Genomic DNA, 20,942 nt, shown 5'->3' with positions numbered 1-20,942 from the left:
CCAAATACTTTTGAAAATACAACAAATCATTCACCAAAAGTTATGAGTAGCATGTAGCACGGAAACTCTATCTTCGTGGCTCTTAAAACAAGGAGGATGGTCCACTAACATTTTCCATGAGGAAGCTAATGGTGTTCTGGATGGAATAATTTTCATTATGAGGCACATCCCATGGGATACAGTACTTTCTAGCATGTTGGGTCCCTAACCATAAGATGCCAGAAGTGCCCCTTAAGTGCAGATTAATGTCAAGTCCCTTCTCTGACCTCTCTAAATACAATAATTTAATTGTCCCAGGAGAGCCACTGGAATTCATGCATGGCTTTGGAGTTGCCAAAAAATGTTCTCCAGACTGTCTTTCTCGCCACCTTGTTCCTCAATACTCTAGCTCATCACAGTGACAACACCACCAGTCAACCCCAGGTCCTCTATTCCCATCATTGGCCCTGTCCAAGCCAGATTTCCCAACACTCTCAAGCCTGTCCTTCTCATCTCCGTAGCATCCACCCAGGCTAAGCTTCCAGCATCTACCTCCTGATCTACTTGTCTCTCCTTTAGAAGCACAACCTGTCCTGCATCCAGCAGTCAAGCTGATCTTTAAGACATTAGACCTTTGTTCAACATTCTTTAATGCTGCCCATGATGCTTTAGAATTACACCCATGCTGGATGGTGGTGGCCGGTGCCCTTAACCCCAGCACTCTGGGAGGCAGAGGCAGGTGAATCTCTGTGAGTTTGAAACTAGCCTGGTCTGCAGAACTACATCCAGGACAGCAGAGCTACACGAAGAAACCCTGTCTCAAAAAAACCAAACCAAAACAAGAGAAGTACACCAGGCCCCACCTGAGTGGGTCCCTTGGCTACTGTGGGCTTTCACTTAGCTCTCTCCCTCCAGCTGGCTTTGTCCCTACAGCAGCTCTCTTGCAGGGGTGCCATTACCATCTTCCACATCACTGTCTCTCCACACACTGTTTCTTTGGTCTTCCCCCTTCGGTCCCTTTGGGCCCCTCCCAGTTGACTAGTTCAGGTTTTAAGTTAATTTTTCACCCACATGGGAACTTGAGTCTCCCATTCCCGCCCCAGGTGTTAACTCTGAATCACACAGCATTCAACTCACTACCTTCAGAGCACCTGGAACTGTTTTTTAAATTGTATTTATTGTCCATCTCCCAGCAGACTCTCGGCTCTACCAGATTGTCTTCTACTTTTGAAAGCAGATCCCACCTCAGCATCTAACTCATAGTAAATTGTCGATAAATGTTCATTGAATGAATAAATAAACACACGGATCAATGTTTGAATACTTTCAATCAATATCTCATCAGGCAACTATGGAACACTGCTAAGTAGGCTTAATCATTACAGAGTTCTTCAACTGAGCCAAGATTTGACCCTTGCACAAAGTGGAGCTTAGTCTGGGGGAGCAATAGTAAGCTACTACTCCACATGTTCTGCAGCCAGGGATCTTGGTCCTCTCTAAATCTCATAATCACAGTTCATCAATAACTCTTAAGATGCAGCTTCTGGATCTACTAGCTTCTTAATCCATAGACATCCTATTGACTGAGTACATTATTATTTCAAATGTGTCTCTAAATCTGGTTATGATGGTACACACCTAGATTTTCAGTATCCAGACGCTAAGGCAGAGGGATCGCCAATTTGAAACAAACCTGGGCTACATTTCAAGTTTTAAGATAAGCAGGGTTGTTCAGAGACACCATCTTTCAAAACAACAACAACACATAAACAGCAACATCAACAAAGTAAAATAATGTGGCTTTAAGAATGGAACAAAGTATTTGATATAAGCTCTTAAAATAAAGAACAGGAGTTCAATTCCCAGGACCCACATGTGGAGAAGAGAACTGATTACTTAAGATCATCCTGTAACTTCCACATGTGTACCATGCATGGAATGCTCATGTGCACACAAATAAATAATGAAAATAAAGAATTGAGTGTAAAGGAGAATGCAAGAGGTGTTTTAATGTATAATTTCACGAGTATAGCTAATATTTCAACTCTTAAAGTTACTGACAAAGCATAGAAAGAGTAGGAGTAGAAAGAGTAAGAGATTTTTGAGTAAAACTATGAGATTTACACTCGAGCTCTACTCTTTATGAATTGTGAGACTTTAGGTAGTCATTTCTCCTGAGTTTTCTTCACCCATCCTTCTACCCACCCATCTATCTGCTCACCTATCCACCCATCCACCCATTCGCCCATGCGCCCATCCGCCCATCCACCCATCCACCCATGCTCCCATCCACCCATCCACCCATGCGCCCATCCGCCCATCCACCCATCCGCCCATCCGCCCATCCACCCATCCACCCATGTGTCCATCCGCCCATCCACCCATGCGCCCATCCATCCACCTGCCCATCCATCCACCGCCCATCCACCCACTTGCTGTTGGCTAAATGTCTGATCTATAAAATACATACAGGAGTACACTCGTAGGCAAAACAAGTCAATCAAGTGAGTTTTGAAACAAAATGAGACACTTTACATTTCATATTATGGTTTCTCAAACTTCAAGCATTTTTTTTTTTTTTGGTTTTTCGAGACAGAGTTTCTCTGTGGCTTTGGAGGCTGTCCTGGAACTCGCTTGGTAGTCCAGGCTGGTCTCGAACTTACAGAGATCCGCCTACCTCTGCCTCCCGAGTGCTGGGATTAAAGGCGTGCGCCACCAACGCCCGGCGGTTTCTCAAACTTAAATGGATAGTTTAGAGTGGACAGACTTCAAGGAATCCATGAATCATGATGGGAGGCAGGCACATCTTTATTTTAGCAAGCTCTAACTGAAGCAGCATTTCCTTTCATTTTGGATTCAGTACACAGTAGTATTAAATGAAGCCATGCCTTTGTCACCAAAAGAAATCAGATATTTTAATATCATTTCATAGTTGCTGCAGATATCTCAAAATATCATTTAGGCTCATCTCTGCTTCGAGATTATGGTGGTTACTGCTGCTAGATCTTGCTGTTGAATGTGTTAAGATATATTACTATACAACGATATATTTGTATAGCAATAGAATCGGTTTATTTGGCAGCCCAAATCATTTGATGCATTAAAAATAGGCTTAGGAGGTATGGGCTTCATCAGAGGCCCACAGCACAAGACTCTCATAGGGTTAAGAAAAAAAAATCCCAGAGTACGGGGGCTTGACACAAGGCGACACCCGCCGTTACCAGCTGCTTCAGGCTTCCCCCATCCTACTGCCTTGGTGAAGCACGGGTCACTACTTGGAATCCAGTTCTTAAAAGGGGTCACCATGGCAGAGAGGAGCCTTCAGGGGAGGCCAACGAGCAATGATGAAGAACAGCTGGTGTGCTACATACAGGCTTCTTCAACCAGGTTGGGGGTAGGGAGGCTCGACGAGGAATTCCGCCTTACTGAGCAGGAAGTCCCCAGAAACACCCTTTCCCTTCACACTGCCTGGCTTCTATATTCCTATAAACACTGCCTAGCATCAGCACACCTTGGAAGATTTTATATCAGTCCTCTGTCACACTGCCTTTTCCATTAGATGAAGACAGCCTTCTGCGCAGTTCTGTAATCACTTACTGGGGGCTCACTCACTGTGTGTTACACAACCTCGCAGGAAACGAAGATGAACTAGGTAGGCTACTAGTCCCCTTGCTGTGGCTGTATGTGCCCTCCAAAAGTCCATCTATTAGAAAAGAACCCTCACATCCTCACTCGATTAGTATTTGAAGGTGGGACCCTTTGGAGGACATTAAGTTTACAAAGCATTGGGCTTTAATTCCTAGCGCTCACAGGGCAGCTCACAATGATCCCTAAACTCCAGGTTCAGGGGATCTGATGCCCTCTTCTGGCCTCCATAGACACTGCACACACAGTATGCAGATACACACGGACGAATCAATAATACACATACGCAAAAGAAATCTTTTCTATAGAAGGATGGCATTAGTGACTTTCTAAAAGCAGCAGCTATCCGAGCTGCACTTCCTTTTCTCACCATGCCACACCCTCTGTGTGGCAAGAAGGTCCTCTCTAGATGCCAGGACCATGGTGAGAGACTTCCCAGCCTCCAGTACCCTGAGCCAAATAAACTTCCACTCTTTGTAACTCCATCTAGGTATTTTGTTACAGCAAAAGAAAGATTAAGATACCACTCAGTAGACTTCTCCATCACGATCTTGGCCTCCCTTGCTCATATATCCTCTCCTCCCTCTCTTCACCTGGATCCCTAGAGCTCATCCTGGTGCTTGGTTGTGGATGTCTGCATCTGGTTCCATCAGTTACTGGATGAAGGCTCTGTGATGATAGCTGGCGATTGAGTCAAAGCTTGTTGACTCCTCACGGGAGCCCTTACCCTTGGGGAGGGACTGGGGGTGGGTTGACTCCTCACGGGAGCCCTTACCCTTGGGGAGGGACTGGGGGTGGGTTGACTCCTCACGGGAGCCCTTACCCTTGGGGAGGGACTGGGGGTGGGTTGACTCCTCACGGGAGCCCTTACCCTTGGGGAGGGACTGGGGGTGGGTTGACTCCTCACGGGAGCCCTTACCCTTGGGGAGGGACTGGGGGTGGGCTGGGGGGTGATGGGGGAAGGAGGAGGGGTGGGAGGGAGAACTGTGGTTGAAATGTCAAATGAAATTTAAAAGAATAAAAACTCTATAAAATTGAGAACTATGTGGATAAATAATTATCAGCATAAAAAAAAAGAAAAAAGAAAAGGATACCACTCAGGGTGCCCATAGTCCAAACAGGGCTGGGTGGGCCAAACAGAGCCTGATGCATTCCATGTTTTAGGGGGGAGCAGGCTTCACTTCCTAAAATGTATTACCAAAGCCTCTTACACCATTCTTTCTGGGTGTCCCAAAGGAATCCAAACACCAGCAGCACTTGAAATCATCTTCTAATGGGTGGCCAACACTTTTCAATACCATTTCTTAATAAGCTACCTCTTCCCACCTTCCTTTCCAGACTCATGGTCAGAACTCAGTTCAGGTCCTCATTATCCTCCCCACAGGCTTATGACAACAAACAAGAGTTCATCTGCATCCTCCCCGTTTCCACTCTGATCAGAAGCAACATTACTTCTGTCCCAGCAATACTGTAGGAGCCTCCTGCGGCTTCCCTGCTTCCACAGGGCCAGCCATTCCCCACAGGCCAGCCATTACTTAGGAATTCAAATCCAATCATTTCACTTGCCTTCAAAAGCTCTCCTAGGCTTTGAGAACAAAATCTAATCTCTTCCCACAGCCTAGGGGTTCCATCGCATGGGCTGCAGCTTCCTTCTTCAGCCAACTCCCCCCACTTCCTCCCACCCTCAACCACACTCGGTTTGCTTGCTACACTGACCAAGTCATCTTCCCATGAACACTTGCTCTCAGGTTTGTTAGCAAAGCCCACACCCAGCAATAGCTGGGGGAGCTCTCAAGGAATCTTGTTTGACCTTTCCCTAATGTATCCTCCCCCCATAACTGTTTTAGCCTCCTGCTTAACAATGTGTCATGGCCCCCTCATCTGCAAGTTGGGAGTGACAATACTCACTTTGTCAAGTTATGGTAAGGATTAAAGGGGATAATATTGGATGAGTGTTTAGAGCAATGCTATATGATGGTCGCTTAAGTTTTAGCTACTGTTTTAATGTAAAAATACCCATTTGCTACATGTTTTTTTTCTTCCCTATTCACTGCACACAGAAGTAGTTCCACACACTGTTAGCCCCTGTGTATAAATTCAAGAAATAACTGATCTGCACCAATGGCTGTCCTCAGTAATCAGTTGCTTTACCTACTGCCTCTTGAGTGATCTTTTTAGAACACACTGGGCTTGGGTATGCTCCTTGCAGCCTCCATCTTGGTACCATCCAGCTCAACAGAAATTCCTGAGATGACACACGCACATGTGCAGCAGGGGGCCAGCCGTAGGATCTAGGGACTTTGCGACCTGCTTCACCTAGCACCTCTGAACTTGGCAAGGCTGTCTCCCAGAGCAGCAGGTCAAAGAGACCTGCTGTTCTTTAAACATATGGAGCTTCTGGGCAAGGGTTTGCTTTAAAAAGCAAGCTTTGGAAGAGTCTAAAAGCGACCATGGGGTAAATCCACGCACCTTTGCCCGTCTCATTAAGCCCTCGCCATCTGGCCGGGTGCACTCATTTCTGGACCCTCCCCAGCCAGGGTGAGTGGCCGGTGGCTCAGCATCCCACTTGCGCACAAGCTGGATGCTCTCCAGAAGTCCTTTCGGTGCCTTCTTCACTAAGCGTCAAGACACCGCTCAAGCGTCATGTCCCTGCTCTGGAGCCTTCTGGGTCCTCCTGTGCTGAGGGTGACCAGCACCGTCCTTATGGCTTCTAAGCCAGGATCCTCCAAGGGTGAGCAGCTGACCAGGCAGAGGCTTTCTTTCCTCCCTCTCTCTAGAAGAGCGGCAGTTGGCAAGCCACCCCCAGTGAGCCACATCTGGCCTGTATTTTGAATGGCCCAGGAGCTAAGAATAGTTCTTAACGTTTTTAAGTGATTTGAAAAACAATTTGGGGGGTGGAGAATAATTCATGACAAGTAAAAATTAGAAGGAACTGGGGGTTCAGTGTCCATAACATTTCATAGGGACCTAGCTTTAGAGGTTTATCTAAATATCAACCCTGGCTTTGTTCATAGGACAATGAGAGGTCAGTAGCCATGACAGATTAAGAAACTGAGACTATCTGACCCTTCACAAAAAAAAAAGAAAGAAAAAAAAAAGTTTGATGAACTCTGTGTAAGAACTGTTGGGCTGTTGGGTTAGAAACAGCACCAAGTTCCCTAACAACTAACTTCTCTGAGGAAAGCATTACAAGCAGTAACTGAGCAGAGGAACTAATACAAAACCCAGCTACTGTTGAAACACTCAGCCCCAAACAGGAGGTCTCCATCAAACCCCTCCTCTCAGGGCTCAGAGCCTGCAGAAGAGGAGGCAGAAAGAGCAGAAGAGCCAGAGAAAATAAGGTCCTCTAAATCAGTAGGATTAATGCACACATGAACTCAGGGCCTCAGCAGCATCCACAGGGCCTGCATCAGTCTGCGCCAGGTGGGTCCTAGAGCTGAAAGAAGATAACCACTTGCAAATGAAAATTTATTTTCGCTAAGGGAGTCTCACTGGGGAAACAAACTACTCTTAATGGTAAACTGCATGGCCAGCAGGAGATGGCTAACAGAAAATAAACTCAGCAGCATCATTGGAGGTTCCTTGTGTCATGTATATATACATTATAGCTAATATACAATACAGTTATATTCATAAGTGTGTCAGTGAGGGGGGTCTGTGTCTATACTGTTTCTTGTGTCTTTTGGGGGTCTCTTTTCCTTCTGTTTGTTTTAGTCCTATTCCAATGTATTAGTTTTTGTTTCATCTTATTATATTTTACTTTATTTTATTAATATCTCTTAGAAGACTGTTGTCTTTGAATAAGAGACAGGGTGGATCTGGGTGGGAGGGGATGTGGGGAGGAACTGGGAGGAGTAGAGGGAGAGGGAACTGTAATCAGGTTATAGTATTTTTAATAAGGGGAATCAGCTACAGTAACTGAAATATCAGTAAATTACTGTTTCATCGAGAGAGAATGCTATAACTAAGAAAATTTGTGAGTATCAAATCAACCAACTAACCAACCTACCTACTTAGGCTATTTTCTGGCCCTGACAAATAAATGAGATCCATGATTCCAACCAACTGTCCCCATGGTGGCTTTGAGACTTCTCAGTTTTGCTTTGCTTTGTTTGTTTTGAGACAAGGTTTCTCTGTGTAGCCAAGGGTGTCCTGGAACTCTCTTTGTAGACCAGGCTGGCCTTGAATTTGTAGAGATCCACCTGCCTCTGCCTTCCAAGTGCTGGGATTAAAGGTGTGTGCCCATCCACCAGGCACAGGCTTCTCAGCTTTCATGTGCCACACATGCTCCAAGGAAGGAACAGTCACCAGAAAACCGTGAGATGACATTATGCTATTATAGTCAAGGGTTGGTCAGTTGGGCTCCTCCATCATTCTTCTCTGGGGGAGTGCACCCTCAGGACCTGGAGGGGACTGTCCTGACTGGATCAAAAGTTAGCACTATTCTGAGGACAGCGGCTGCCTACATTAAACAAGTGTTCATGATTTGGTGTGAAAAGGCGAGCTGGACACAATCCCACCTTTTTCCTGGTGATCTGAATTGCATGCCCTAGAGACCCATTGGCAGTTAGTAGGCAAAGCGGAAGGTATTAAGATGTAGTCTGGGTCAAGCTGAGGCACGTTCCGGTAGAGGCAGTGAAGGGCATATGTGTGAGGAAGCAGAGGATCGTACTTGGGAACAGAATGGAGTTAGGTAGTCAAGCTAGCACACTAACTACAAAACCTTAGGACCTTAGACTAAGCATCTGTCACTTTCTGATGCAGAGAAAGTTCCTTCAAGTTGCCTTCAATTCATAATCACCTGCCAACACCACTTCATCCTGTCTCCATTACCAATCACAAATGGTGGTGACGGTCAACATGTACATGGCATTACCTACACTCCATATTAATGTATGAATTCAGACTAGAACCTTGTGTCATAACAGGATCCGTATGTATGAGCGAAAGGACAAGGCATGGAAAGGCTAAACCATTTGCCCAAGTTTGCACACCTGCTAAGAGGCAGCTTTGTTTCATTGACCTGACTCCAGGGCCTGTACATGTAACCCTTAGGAAGCAGTATATCTGCTGCTCTAATTCCAGGACTATTCACGTGGCTCCCAATGTTCCTGTCGGTGAAAGCCCTGGTTCCCTTACTTGAGCTTATGCACATACAGCTTTGCAACCAACTGCGCCTAACTAGGATAGGTCTCAGGATTGGCACTGCACAGAAGAAAACCCTCAGAGAGCATCTCTGATGTGTGGAATTGGCTCCAGTACAGAAGGTTCTAGAAATTCTCCTACATACTAGTATAAAATGCAAATAAACTGTTGTCACGCAATGTGAAAAATCTAGTTGTGAACTACAGGTTTTTGAGATTTGGAATACAACCCCCAAATGTTAAAGCTTTAAAAATCTGTCTAGGTAATGCCTTTGAGCAAGCAGGAAAGAAAAAGGAGTACCACTATAAAGTGGTGACTTTTTATGGCATTTTATGGTAAAATACAAGGGAGGAAAATGGGCAAATCCCTATTTCAGGCTCTGCAACTGGACCACAATGAAATTCACGTCTTTTACTTAAGCATGGATTCAAACCACTTTGAAGCCTATTAAAAACAGGCTGCAAGCTAGTGAGGTGGCTTAGTGGTTAAGAGCACTGTGTTCTTCTAAAGGACCCACATTAGAGGGCAGCACCCACACGACAGGCAACAACTATCTGTTAACTCCAGTCCAGGGGACCCGACACCCTCTTCCAGTCTTTGGGGCCACTGCATAATATGGAACACAGATACACATCTAGACCAAGTGTCCATATACATAAAATGAAATAAATAAGCTCTCCAAACAAACAAAGCCCCAAACTTCCAGCTGTTCTGTGTGACAAGACTTTTCCTGGGGAGAGGCTACACACGTCTACTCACACCAGAAAGGGATCCCACAACAGACCAAAGTACGGGTTCCACCGAAGTCCAACTTTGAGAACCAATGAGTTTTATTGGGGTTAACTGGAGCAGCAATGTACCAAAGACAGCTCCATCACCAAAGTCCATCGTAGCAAGGGTGACCTGGGTTTCTGGAGCACACTGCACAGTCTGCAGGCAGCTCAACAGGTTGGAGAATGTACTTTCCAAGTGACTGTGGTCTAAACCTCTTCCAAGCAGCTTCTGCTTCTTTCAGGCAGCTGGTCTGGTCTCAGAGTCTTCTTGGTAGCTCTGTTTGCCTGGGAGGGACTCTCAGCTCTTATTGCTTACTCCAGTAAGCTGGGGCCTAGTGAGTCTGCTCAGCTTCAGGAACTTCCTGAAGTTATTTTGAGTTGTTCACTTTCCTGATTAAGAAGCTTCCTGGTAGGATGGAACATTTTTAGTCTTGTAGGAAATTTAATACCAGCCCCACCCTGTATCCAGACCCAGAGTCTCCAATTTAGTCAGTCTGATATTGGGTCCAAGAATTTATATTTTAAGCAAATTCCCAGGTAATGTTTGCATTGGTGGTCCACACACCACACCTTAAGGATCACTAACCTGCAACATAAAGCCCCTTCTCTCTAGAATTTGAATACTATTAAATCAACCACAGAAATATCAATCATGCAAGTTTCTGTGGTCAACAATACCTTGCAACCTGGCAACACAGGCAGCCTGGCTATTGATATTACAGGAATATTTGAGAAAATCCAGACGAGTGAATAAAGGTCATCTAACCCAGAACTTGAAGAGAAAGGATCCTTGACATAGCAGTTATTAGGTAAAGGACAAAGTTTATGGGACTATATGGTGACTGGAACCAGGAAAGTATTGCTGCTCAGTGCATAATACATTTATTTTATTTCCGACATAATCTGCCAAGATCCTCCATTTGTTCATACAACGGACACTTCTTGATCTCTAACTACATAGCAGATTCTGCACTAGGTACTGGAGCTTTAAGAACAAACACTTGTAAAGGTTATTTACAGGCCCACATGCCAAGAACAATATTAATAAGAAATTAGTGGCTGAGAAACCATACCTGGCATCAGACAGAACTTCAAGTGGTGACAATTGTAAACTCAGAAACTCTGTTCGCAACCAAGGATTCTCTGCTCTACCATAGATCTACAAACAGCTGGTCTACAGCAATTGAGCCTTGCTGGCTCCATGTAGGATAGGATGGACACCAGAACTCAGGGTCTGTAGGGTCTGACTATCCATGGCAATAGTTTAAAACCGAGGTCCTAGACCCAGACCACATAAGTTCTAAATCCTTTGCTATTTGCAAGCTCGGAACCTAAGCAAAGCTCTCTGGGCTTCAATTTTCTTATCCATAATCATCATAATAACTTAAGTCCTTGCCTCATATGGTGACTGAGAATCAACAGAAAATAAGGCATGTAAATTGCTTTGCACAAACCCTGCCATGATAACTACTCAGCAGATAGTAGCTGTGATTGCCTTTTCCCTCTTTCTAAGTGGATTCTGTCATTACACTTGTCCTTTTGAATCCACTCTTGCATGTCAGATGTGTGCTTGAAGGTACGATTCACCATCTAGTCTACAGATAACAAAAAGGCTGGGCAGAATCATAACAGAAACTGGAAGGGCAATAAACACCACGGGAAGGCTGTGTTGTGAGGTCAGCAGGTCACACTGCCAAGTAGAATTGGGCTATCACTTCTATACACAGCAGCATCATGAGTCTTGACTGTTGCTGGCGGAGACTATGCAATCACTTTGTGGTTATCTGCCTGACAGTCGAATTATATCAGGGTTAGAATTATGTGAGTATGGGAGAGGTACATTCACCTGCAATAGGCAGAAAGAACTCGAAGGGTCACTTGTATGAGCCAAACTATGAGAAAATACAATACTCTCCCCAGAAGTACAACAGTTGTGTTCAATCCACAGGCAACTCCAAGACCCAACTATGGTAGTCAAACAAATCTAGAATAATCCATCTTCACAGACTCAAACACAAACACTTTCACACATTGGTGTGCCAAAGGTGGTGGGAGTTCAGACAGAGAGAGGAAGTGAAATTAACTTCACAGATTAATGTATATAATTAAAAGCATGCACTGCTATATTAATCTAAACACAGGTAAGTTATGGAGCATAACGAAGAAAACAAACCATGTGACATTTTAAAGCACAACCCAAGATTGGAAGCAAACACTGCCTTCAGAGGGCATCCTTTACTTGAAAAGCAGCATCCTAGAGCAGTGGTTCCCAGCCTTCCTAATGCTGTGACCCTTTAATACAGTTCCTCATGTTGTGGTGACCCCCCAACCACAACAGCGTTTCCATTGTTACTTCATAGCTGTAATTTTGCTACTGCTATGACGGAAATATCTGATATGTAGGGTATTTGATATGCAGCCCCTGTGAAAGGGCTGTTTGACCCCTCAAAGGCTTCACGACCCACAGGCTGAGAACTTCTGTTCCAGTGAAAAGTGTTTGCTGCCTTTTAAGTTAGGGGCCTTTCAGGGGGGAAGTTCCAGAAGTACCACGATAGAAAAAAAATACAGCAATAGATGGTGGGAGACGGGGCTTAAACTTCAAGGCTTTGATACTTATTTTCTTGCTGATCATGGCTTATTCATCTGGAAAATGGGATGCTTTTCCTAGAACCAACCAACCAGACCTACTGAAAATCTCGCAGAAGCCATTCTGGGGAGGTGTAGTAGTTAGGATTTCTATTACTATGATGAAAGAACATGACCAAAAGCAGGTTTCTGAGGAAAGACTTTCACTCACTGTTCATCACTGGAAAAAAGTCAGGTCAGGAACCTGGAGGCAGGAGCTGATGCAGAGGCCATAGGGGAGTGCTGTTCACTGACTTAACACAGTCTGCTTTCTTATAGAACCCAGAACCAGCAGCCAGAGACATCCCCACCCACAATGGGCTGTCCTTCCCATCAGCCATTGAGAAAAAGCCCTACGGGCTTGTATACTTACAGTCTCATCCTACCTTTTGCAGTTGAGGCTCTCGCCTCTCAGATGACTTTAACTTGTGTCAAATTGACACGAAACTATCTAGGACAGCAGGTGTTACCCAAATGCACATCAGGGCCTCTGAGTGGATCTGCAGAGACTGGCCATCTGGGTGCACTTGGGGGCTGCAGTTGATGGACTGCCTCTGTGAACCTATATTGAAATTTGGTGGCAGGGCAAAAAAAGAAAATGCCTTGTGTGTAAAGCACCCAGTATACACTCATTGCACAATGTCTCAGAAATTAATCCTCAGCAGGGAAAGCCAAAGGAAAAGAACGAGCAGTTAAGAGCTAAGATGACCAGGAGATAGGCAACCACCACCTGGCTAGTTCTGTCATTACCACGAGTTGATGGAAGATGGGCAGTGCAGGTACCAGCTGGGAACAGGGGTGAGGGGTGAGGGTGGGGGGAAGGCAAGCCAATCTAGACTCTTGAGCCTTGCAGCCTGTGAATCACTGGTGAAAAAAAGCAAAGAAAAACGGCACGGGGGGGGGGAGGGATGTTTGCAGGGAAGGAATAGCTGTTGCAATCTGCTGGGGCTCCCTCTATAGTGTGTTTCAGGTCCAACTCCTGTTTTGGGCACCTATAATTCAGCATGCCTTTCAAAAACACATTCAAAACCTGAAAATGAAATGCAATCGAATGACAACATTTCTTGTGAGTGACAGCCGAGGCCACGCTGATCCCATGACCCCATTAAATGGGGTTGCAACCTGCTATTGTCCCTTTCCTGGCAGAATCGGTGGCACCCAGCATACCTCATTGCTCACAAGCAGGCATCAAACAACTATTTGTTGAATTAAGTATCTTATCTGCCTATTTAATTGGTTAGAAAATTGTCGCTTTTTCATCAAAACTACCACCTTCTTTTTATTCAAATGCTCTTAAAATTCTATCCCATTAAGTCTTTTTAATGCATATCAACAGCAAGGAATTTACTTAGATGAAAAAAATGCAAAACTCCCAGCTCCCACCTGTGCAGCCATGACACGCTATTGTTTGAACCCAAGTATATCATTTAACTTGGATGACAAGCTCAGAGGGTTAGAGACCCCATCTTTCAGAACACACAGCTCTGAACACCCTGGGAGTTCTCAATAAATAACAGCAGCAGCAAGAAATGCTGTACAGGGACCTGTCTTAATTATTTATTTTTTTCCCATTACAGATTTTTTTTGGCAGCATGTGTTTATCCCTTGCTTGGTTTCCAAGGGGCAGCTCTCTCCCAGGAGCGCCTATGAAGATGGATAAACATCTGTAGACTAACCCTGCCCCTTCCCCATCCCGGTGCAACTAGGAACACCTGATTGAGCCAGAACTGGATTTTGAGTGCATTCAGGGTGCATGCTGGGTTTGGAAGGAAACCGAGTCCTCCAGTACTCAATAGGTAGATGCAATCAAGAGAAATGTTTTGGCTCTGCACATCGACACAGCTGTCAGATGGCAAAGCCTGGACTTCCACGGTGGTTACATGCTGTGGGCCTTGGAGCTGTCTTGTCATTAAACCCACAGACAAACTGTGCCCAAAGCTTGATGCAAAGTAAAATGGGGGGGGCGGTAATTCCAAATCATTCAACAGAAAAGCCAGTGATTTGTCAAACTTTGGCTATTAGATCATGAAGATATATAAAAGCAGATATTAAATATTAAGTTTTATAATTACAGCAAGACTAAGCCATTTGGGGGCCATGTGTTCTTTTCATGTATGTGTTAAATTACACTAGTGGTGAAATAAAGATGACTTGTGCTTGCCCCAGCATAGAAGCAGCAAGTGACTGGAAGCTTGTTTTCTCCTTGAGTTAGTAAGGTGAACATTTATTTGGTAAGGTGTGCTTTGCAGAGAAAGGGCTGGAGGGGAGTGTTTTTCTACTCGCATGCTAATATACCCTAGGGCCAATGTTTCCGGCGCCTTGGTACACAATAAACGCACAAGCAACAGTTCTCCACGCGAAGACTTTTCTCCCTTCCTCCTCTGGTCCATTTTATAGCAAAACAATGGCAACACCTGTAGCCCTCAATTTCTGCTCTTTGAATTCTGTCCAGTGATTAAGGAGGCTCTCGGCAGGCTTCTCTCCCAGGAGCCATATGCAGAGTTACTTGCCAGCAGCCTTGGGAGGGCAAGGGCCTCGGCAGGGGTGTACAAAGCCTCCATAATCCCCATCAACTAGACCCTCTTGAACTGCCGCTTTATTTTGCAGTCAAAGAACTGTCAATCTCAAGATCTCAAGCCGTGGCTGCTCTGTGAGCTCTGGGGAAACCTGTGTCTTTTGCCTGGTTCAGGCACAACCCAAGGGTGGTGCCAGAGAGCCCTGCAATCTAGTCTGGGAATCTGCAGCCCAGAAACTGCCTGGAGCACCCCAACACTTTCACCTCCCCAGGCTCTTCTCTTCAGGGCGAGGCTTTACATCCACAAGCTGCCTCCTGCCTCTTCGGGTTCTCTCAGCCAGGTTGAGACCACAGCCACCTTCCGCCAGCCACAGCCCCGCCCCCCCTCGCACTGGGTCATGCTGGGCGGTCTGTGAGTGGCTTTTGCATGGGAGCATTATTTACCAGCGTGGACCAGGCCACAACTCTACCGACCACATCACATGGATTGCAGCCGGGGGGGGGGGTGAGGGGGGCACAAAGGCCGGGGTGTGGCAGTGAGTCCTTTAGGTTTGATAGCTTTTCGCTTTTCTGTGAGGACATCAGTAACTGTTGGCCCAAAGGGTCAAGCCCACATGTCTACTGAGACTCCGATTTGGAGAAGCGGTTAGTGACAGAGGGTGGCGTGGGGAAGCTCAGTCCCAAACAAGCGCCCGCATTTGGACTAAAAGGAAAGAGAGGCAGCCGCTAGAGTTTTGAACCTCCCTCCACCCCACCCCCCACACCCTGCCGCCCCTTTTTACACTTTCCCTTTGGGAGACCTCAGGCTGCGCTTTAGAGAAGCCTGCAATCTCAGGCAGTTGCTCGCGATTTGAACCCTTGGTACATATCATCCAAGTCTCCTCCTGGGCCCCAGGGACAGCAGGGACAGGACTTACGCAGTTGTGCTCGGTCGCCTGAAAGTCCCAGCTGCAGCTCCTGGCGCGCGCCTGGATCTCACTCATCCTGAAGAGGCAGAGAGCCGTGGTGGCGGGGGGAGCGCCTCTCCTGGCCCTCTCCAGTGGCCGCACTGAACACGCCGGCCCAGACGTCCATGGCCTCCACCAGGCTGGAGGAAAGCAGCAGGCGGCGGCCGTCGGGGTGGCCGTGGCTGCAGTCGAGGGCCGCCTGGCCCTGGAACAGCACCTCGGTGCTCTGCGCGATGCGCGCCATGCTGGGCCAGCCGGTGGCAGCTCCACTCGTGTAGTTGTAGGGATAGTAGGGGAAGTAGACGCTGCCGTTCCAGAGAAAGGCATCCACGAAGTGCAGGCTGCCCGCACTACCGCGCAGTTTCAGGCGGCCCAGCTCCTGCGTGGCCAGACTGCGCTCCTCCGTGTTCTTGAGCGCGATGGCCGTGTCTCGATCTGATGCTGCGGGGTTGCAGCGGTTCGCGGTCTCCGGCTCCGGCAGCACGTAGGTGGCGGCTACCGCCAGGTACCAACGATCAGTACCGCCTGCGCGGTACACCACGCCGGCCGTCGAGCCCTGCGGGTGACACGACACCACCTCGGTAGCATTGCGCAGGGAGCTGCGGCTCAGGTTGCCCAGGGGCCGCACCTCGCAGGCGCCCCGATCGAAGGTCCAGCCGGTGAGCAGCAGCCCCTCGAGGCCGGTCGCCCCCTCGCGGTAGGGCAGCAGCAGCTTGCTGAAGCTGCTCCCGGGCCGGGGCCGCGCGGGGGGCGCCAACGAGACGGGCTCGGTGCAGTTGCCCGCTTGGTCCCGGTACAGGCGGGAGAGCCTGTGCTTCAGGCTGTAGTCCAGCTGGTCCAGGCAGCTGCCGCTCGCCACGAACACGCCGTCCGCCCGGCTCGCCGCGATGGCTCCGATGGCTTGCTCGGATCGCCACACCGGCTCGTCCGCTCCCCGGGCGGGCGCCGCCAGCGCCAGCAGATAGGCGATCAGGGGCAGCGGGGCGGCGGAGCATGGGGGGCGCGGCGGCACCTTCCTCCGGGAGACCTCCATGGGGCTAGGGGGGCCGCCCCCGGGCAGGGCGCGCGGCGGCTCAGGCGGCTCTGGCGCGCGGCGACGGAGACGCGGGCGGCGGCGGCTCCTGCGCGCGCTCGGGCTCCCGCGGCCGCCCCATCCCCGCGGCTCGGCCGGGAAGGAGTGCAGGGAGGACGGCGCGCGGCGGGCTCGCTCCGGCAGCCTGTGCCGCGGCGGCAAGCCCTGCGCGCTCCGGAGCCGCTTCCTCCTCGCCCGCCTTCGCCGGAGAGTTCCTCTGTGCGGCGCGGGCGCTCGCGGGGAGGCGCGGAGGGGAAGGGAGGGGACGGGCGGAGGGGAGCGAGGCGGGCGGGGAGGGCTGGAGAGGTTGGGTGCGCTTGTGCGTTTTCACTTTCCCATTGTGAAAGTGGGATGCAACTGGCCCCTTCCTCATCCTCTTCCTCCTCCGCCCTCCGCCTCCCGCCCGCCCTCCCTCCACGCCCATCTCCCCTCCCCTCTTGATTCGGTGAGATCGGGAGGAGGGAGGTCTCGTAATTTGGGTTACTGTGTAGGTGGCCTCTTTCATCTATTCATAACAAAGCTGAGCCGCCTGCCGCGGCCGCCGCGGCTGCCACCATCGCCCCTAGCTCGCCCCGGGTTCCCCGGGCGCGGTAACCGCGCACCGAGCTGGCTCCCGCGCTCGCCAGCCCGTGGGGCTGCTCCAACGCCCGGGTTTTGTTTACGAACGCAGCCGCGGGCAAACGGGAGGCGCGTGGAGCGGGGACCCGGGGTCGAAGGGGTTGCAGCAGAGGCCCAGGGCTCGAGCCCCCGGGAGGCTGCGAGGGCGGCTGACAGGTGTGGAGCGGCGGGGGTGGGGTGGGGGGGGAGGCCCCAGAGATGCGCTGGGGAGCTGCGGCCAAGAGAAGGCGGCAGAGGGGGGACCAAGGCGCCCCTGTGACAGGGGGGTGGGTTCCCCCGGGTCAGAGTGAGGTGGGAGAAAGGCGCCACAGGCTCGTTGTGGACAATCCCTCAGGCCAGAGCTCTCATATTTGAAAAGGCTCCCTAGTTTCCCTTGGCAACGGAGTCCCAGGCTCTCAGACCCAGCACTTAGAAAGTTCTGCTCACTATCTAATCCTAATGATAATAGCTAGCATTTATTGAGCATTTGCTATGTTATGGGCGTAGTTCTAAATGCACCATGTTGATTTCTAGTCACTTAACACTCAAAACAACAGTATTAATTAGTGACTGTTACCATCCTCACTCGGCTTTTGAGAGTGATCTTGAAGAGGCCGTGGAGCCCACCAGGGTACTACTGTTGGCAAATAGCACAGCTGAGATTGGAATCCATCCCTCCCTCACTCCAGAGCCTCTTAGAGGCAGTTTGCTAGGCCAGTGCCACCTGTGGCCACTAAAACACTCCCGGAGGTCATTATTTGAAACACAATTGCTCTGTGCTCAGCCATTGCTCCCATCTCAGAGTCTGGTACTTTACGTTCCCAGAGGTTCTCCTTCTGCCACCGTGTCCCACTTCTGGTCTTTAGAGCCTCTGCGGTCCCTCCACTTCACCCAGGGAGCAACTGTCAGTTGGGTCGTCCCTCAAGCCACCAAGAATTTCCGGAACAGAAAATCTCTGTGCTCTGGGCAGCGGACAGGCTCACATTTTCTTAGAAGAGAGTTCCCCAGAGGCAAACTCAGGTGCTTCCAACACAGCCGTGGATGGAGAGGGGGCTAAAGGACCCGCACCCCTTCCTAGATCTTTTCCACATCATGGACCACAGCTGGCCACTGTGTGTTCTTTCCTCCTTCCCTCCAAGTCAACCCAGCTCTGGATGAAATCTGGCTTTGTTTTGTTGTTTTTGTAGTGGCTACATGAGTTTTCTCAGGGTCAAATCGGCAGCGCCAGGCACTTCCATGACACTGCTCAGACTCTCCTCCTTGCTGGTTGGACCTTAGAAAGGCAGAAGGGAGGAGGGATCAAGTGGACAAGAAGCTTGAGAGCCTAACCTAGATGTACAGCTGACGGGACTACATTAGGGGTGGACGTAGCTCAGTGACAGAGAGTTTGACCTAGGCCTTGGCTTCCATTCCACCTACCTACCTACCTACCTACACACACAGGCACACGCACACACACACACACACACACACACACACACAACTGCTATCATTGTTTTTGCCTGGCAACAGACAGTGCCAATGTTTTTAAATGTTAGACAGGGGTCACCCCTTCTGTAGTGACAGAAAATGGAGGAAAGAGAAAAGAGGGGGGGGTGTGGGTCTAGGTGGATGTTAGTATGGACCTCTTAAGGAACGCAAATCAGATGGTTTAACTGCTACCAGGGGGAAAAAATACCAACAAAAAAACCAAAAACAAAACAAACAAAAAACAGGCCATCTTCCCCAATCCCCCACCACCTGAAATACTTTAAAGATTTTTTGCGTTGCTGAAATTGGAAAAAATATAACCCTCTCCCAAAGCACACTGAGCCCCCCCACACACACGGCATAGCAGAGGGGCCTTTGTGCGGTCCCCCTGCAGTTACCTGTGAGTGATCAACATGGAGGTTCTCGTGGCTTCCCAAATGGACTAGCAGGGAGAAGTGCTGAGACGCTGCATTCAATTCCATTTCAGAGATAGTTTTACTTCACTGGGAACCAAGTCATTTCCCTAAATCCTGTAGGGTTGCTACAATCAGTTGCAGACCATCTTGGAAGCCATTTGGATTAGGCATACTCTATGGTGTGGCATTTTGATCACCGTTCAATCCTTTGCTGCTGCATTTTGAAAAAGATACAACATCTTACAAAAATTACCAGCAAGGAGGAGAAATAGCTCTGATGATTCCTGTGTCTCCTTATTTTGCTGAGACTGTAAGCCCCGATCCTGCAAGCAGGCTCCCTTTTTCCTCCTGTTTAATTGTATGCAGACTCCTATAGTGGAAAAAACCAGAATCCATGCTAACTTTTTGGCATGAAAAAATACAGGCGGTCAGGAAACCTGGAAACAACGTTCTTTGCTGATCCTGCCCCATTTTGAGCAAATGCTTTGCCCCTTCCCAATTTTCTCCTATACTAAAGCTCCACCTTCAGGACACACGTTCACATTTGAAAAGTGTGGGAAATCTGAACCACCTAAATAAATATTTAGGCATGGGGTCTGTATCTCTTTGATGGTTTTCTCTTAGACACACCCATCTGGCCCTAGGGTATGTAGCCCATCCATGACAAAGCTTCCCTCTCCTACAGGCCAAGCCTACCTTGTTGGATGTCCCTTATGGCACATTTTGGAACTTCTTGTAACACAAATGGCTGAAACCCAAACAAAAGAAGGTGGTACAGATCCATCCTCCAGACAGGCCTGCTACCACGGAAACGGGCAGTTCAGACGGGTTCTGAGCAGTTGTATGCATAGCCTTCACTGGCTGGAAAAGTCTCCATAATAAGAAAATATCCACTCCCCCAGGCACTGAAGGCAATCTGGGTTAACCAAGCCATCTAAAATCAGACTCACTCTGCTGGACAAGCTTCATAGATCGTGCGGTTTCCTGCTGAGGCTTGAGATGTTAAGAACTGTTCAGTAGGCCTGTAACAGGTCACAGTCACAAGATGGTTATCGTTCATATTCACACTTCACTTTTCTCCCCCCCCCTTTTTTTTTAATCTGACTATGGTTTAGAGGGCTGGTTGGGTTGATGGGAGCCACGTGCAATTGAGAATGTTAGTTCTGGTGGTCAACAGATTCTTTACACACCCTGTCGACGTAGCTACATCACCCTAGATAGAATCTGAGCAATGCTGTCCAAAGCACACCCGTGTTGGCCTCCTTGAATTTCAGATGGGCCACTTTTTCTCCACAACTCTGCACCCTTCACACTAAAGACGTTATCAGAGTTCCTGACCCCTTTTGGTGGCTGACAGGAAAATGAAACGAGCTAGCTTCCTCCCAGGTCTGGCTGATGATCAGATAGTTGAAAATACAGTAGAGGAAGTGATGTTTTATAGTTCGAGTTGATGCCGAGAGATGGGTTGAACAAAGTTCAACCACTATGAAAAGTCAGTCAAATACACTGCAGTAAGACGTGGCTGAGGGGTCGGGCTGTGACACCAGTCACCTCATCAACTGCTAGAGTTGACTGATCTGGCTGGCCAGGTGGGTATTCCCTTCCTACCTCAGCACTCTGTTTTCATCCTTCTCAAAGCAACGTGCTCCAAAGACAATTACCTTCCCTGATGAAGGAAGACCATTGGACAAGGGTAGCTTGCTCATATGCTAGAACCTTCACACAAGTTCTCAAGATGTGACTGAGGAAGTCCAGGGA

General features: G+C 48.5%; 1 protein-coding gene across 1 annotated transcript in view; it reads right to left on the bottom strand.

Annotated features, from left to right (window-relative positions):
• The window catches only part of Plxnc1 (plexin C1), a 149,788-nt gene extending 133,081 nt beyond the window's left edge, over nucleotides 1-16,707 (bottom strand). Inside the window, 2 exon segments of the mRNA XM_040755002.1 lie at nucleotides 15,600-15,695; nucleotides 15,697-16,707. Coding sequence (XP_040610936.1) covers nucleotides 15,600-15,695; nucleotides 15,697-16,662 — 1,062 coding nt within the window. The 5' untranslated portion in view covers nucleotides 16,663-16,707.
• Nucleotides 16,708-20,942: the final 4,235 nt, after the last annotated feature.

The sequence above is a fragment of the Mesocricetus auratus genome, unplaced genomic scaffold, assembly GCF_017639785.1.
Source record: "Mesocricetus auratus isolate SY011 unplaced genomic scaffold, BCM_Maur_2.0 Super-Scaffold_100011, whole genome shotgun sequence".
NCBI classification, from domain to species: domain Eukaryota; kingdom Metazoa; phylum Chordata; class Mammalia; order Rodentia; family Cricetidae; genus Mesocricetus; species Mesocricetus auratus.
This window is presented reverse-complemented; position numbering and strand designations above follow the sequence as displayed.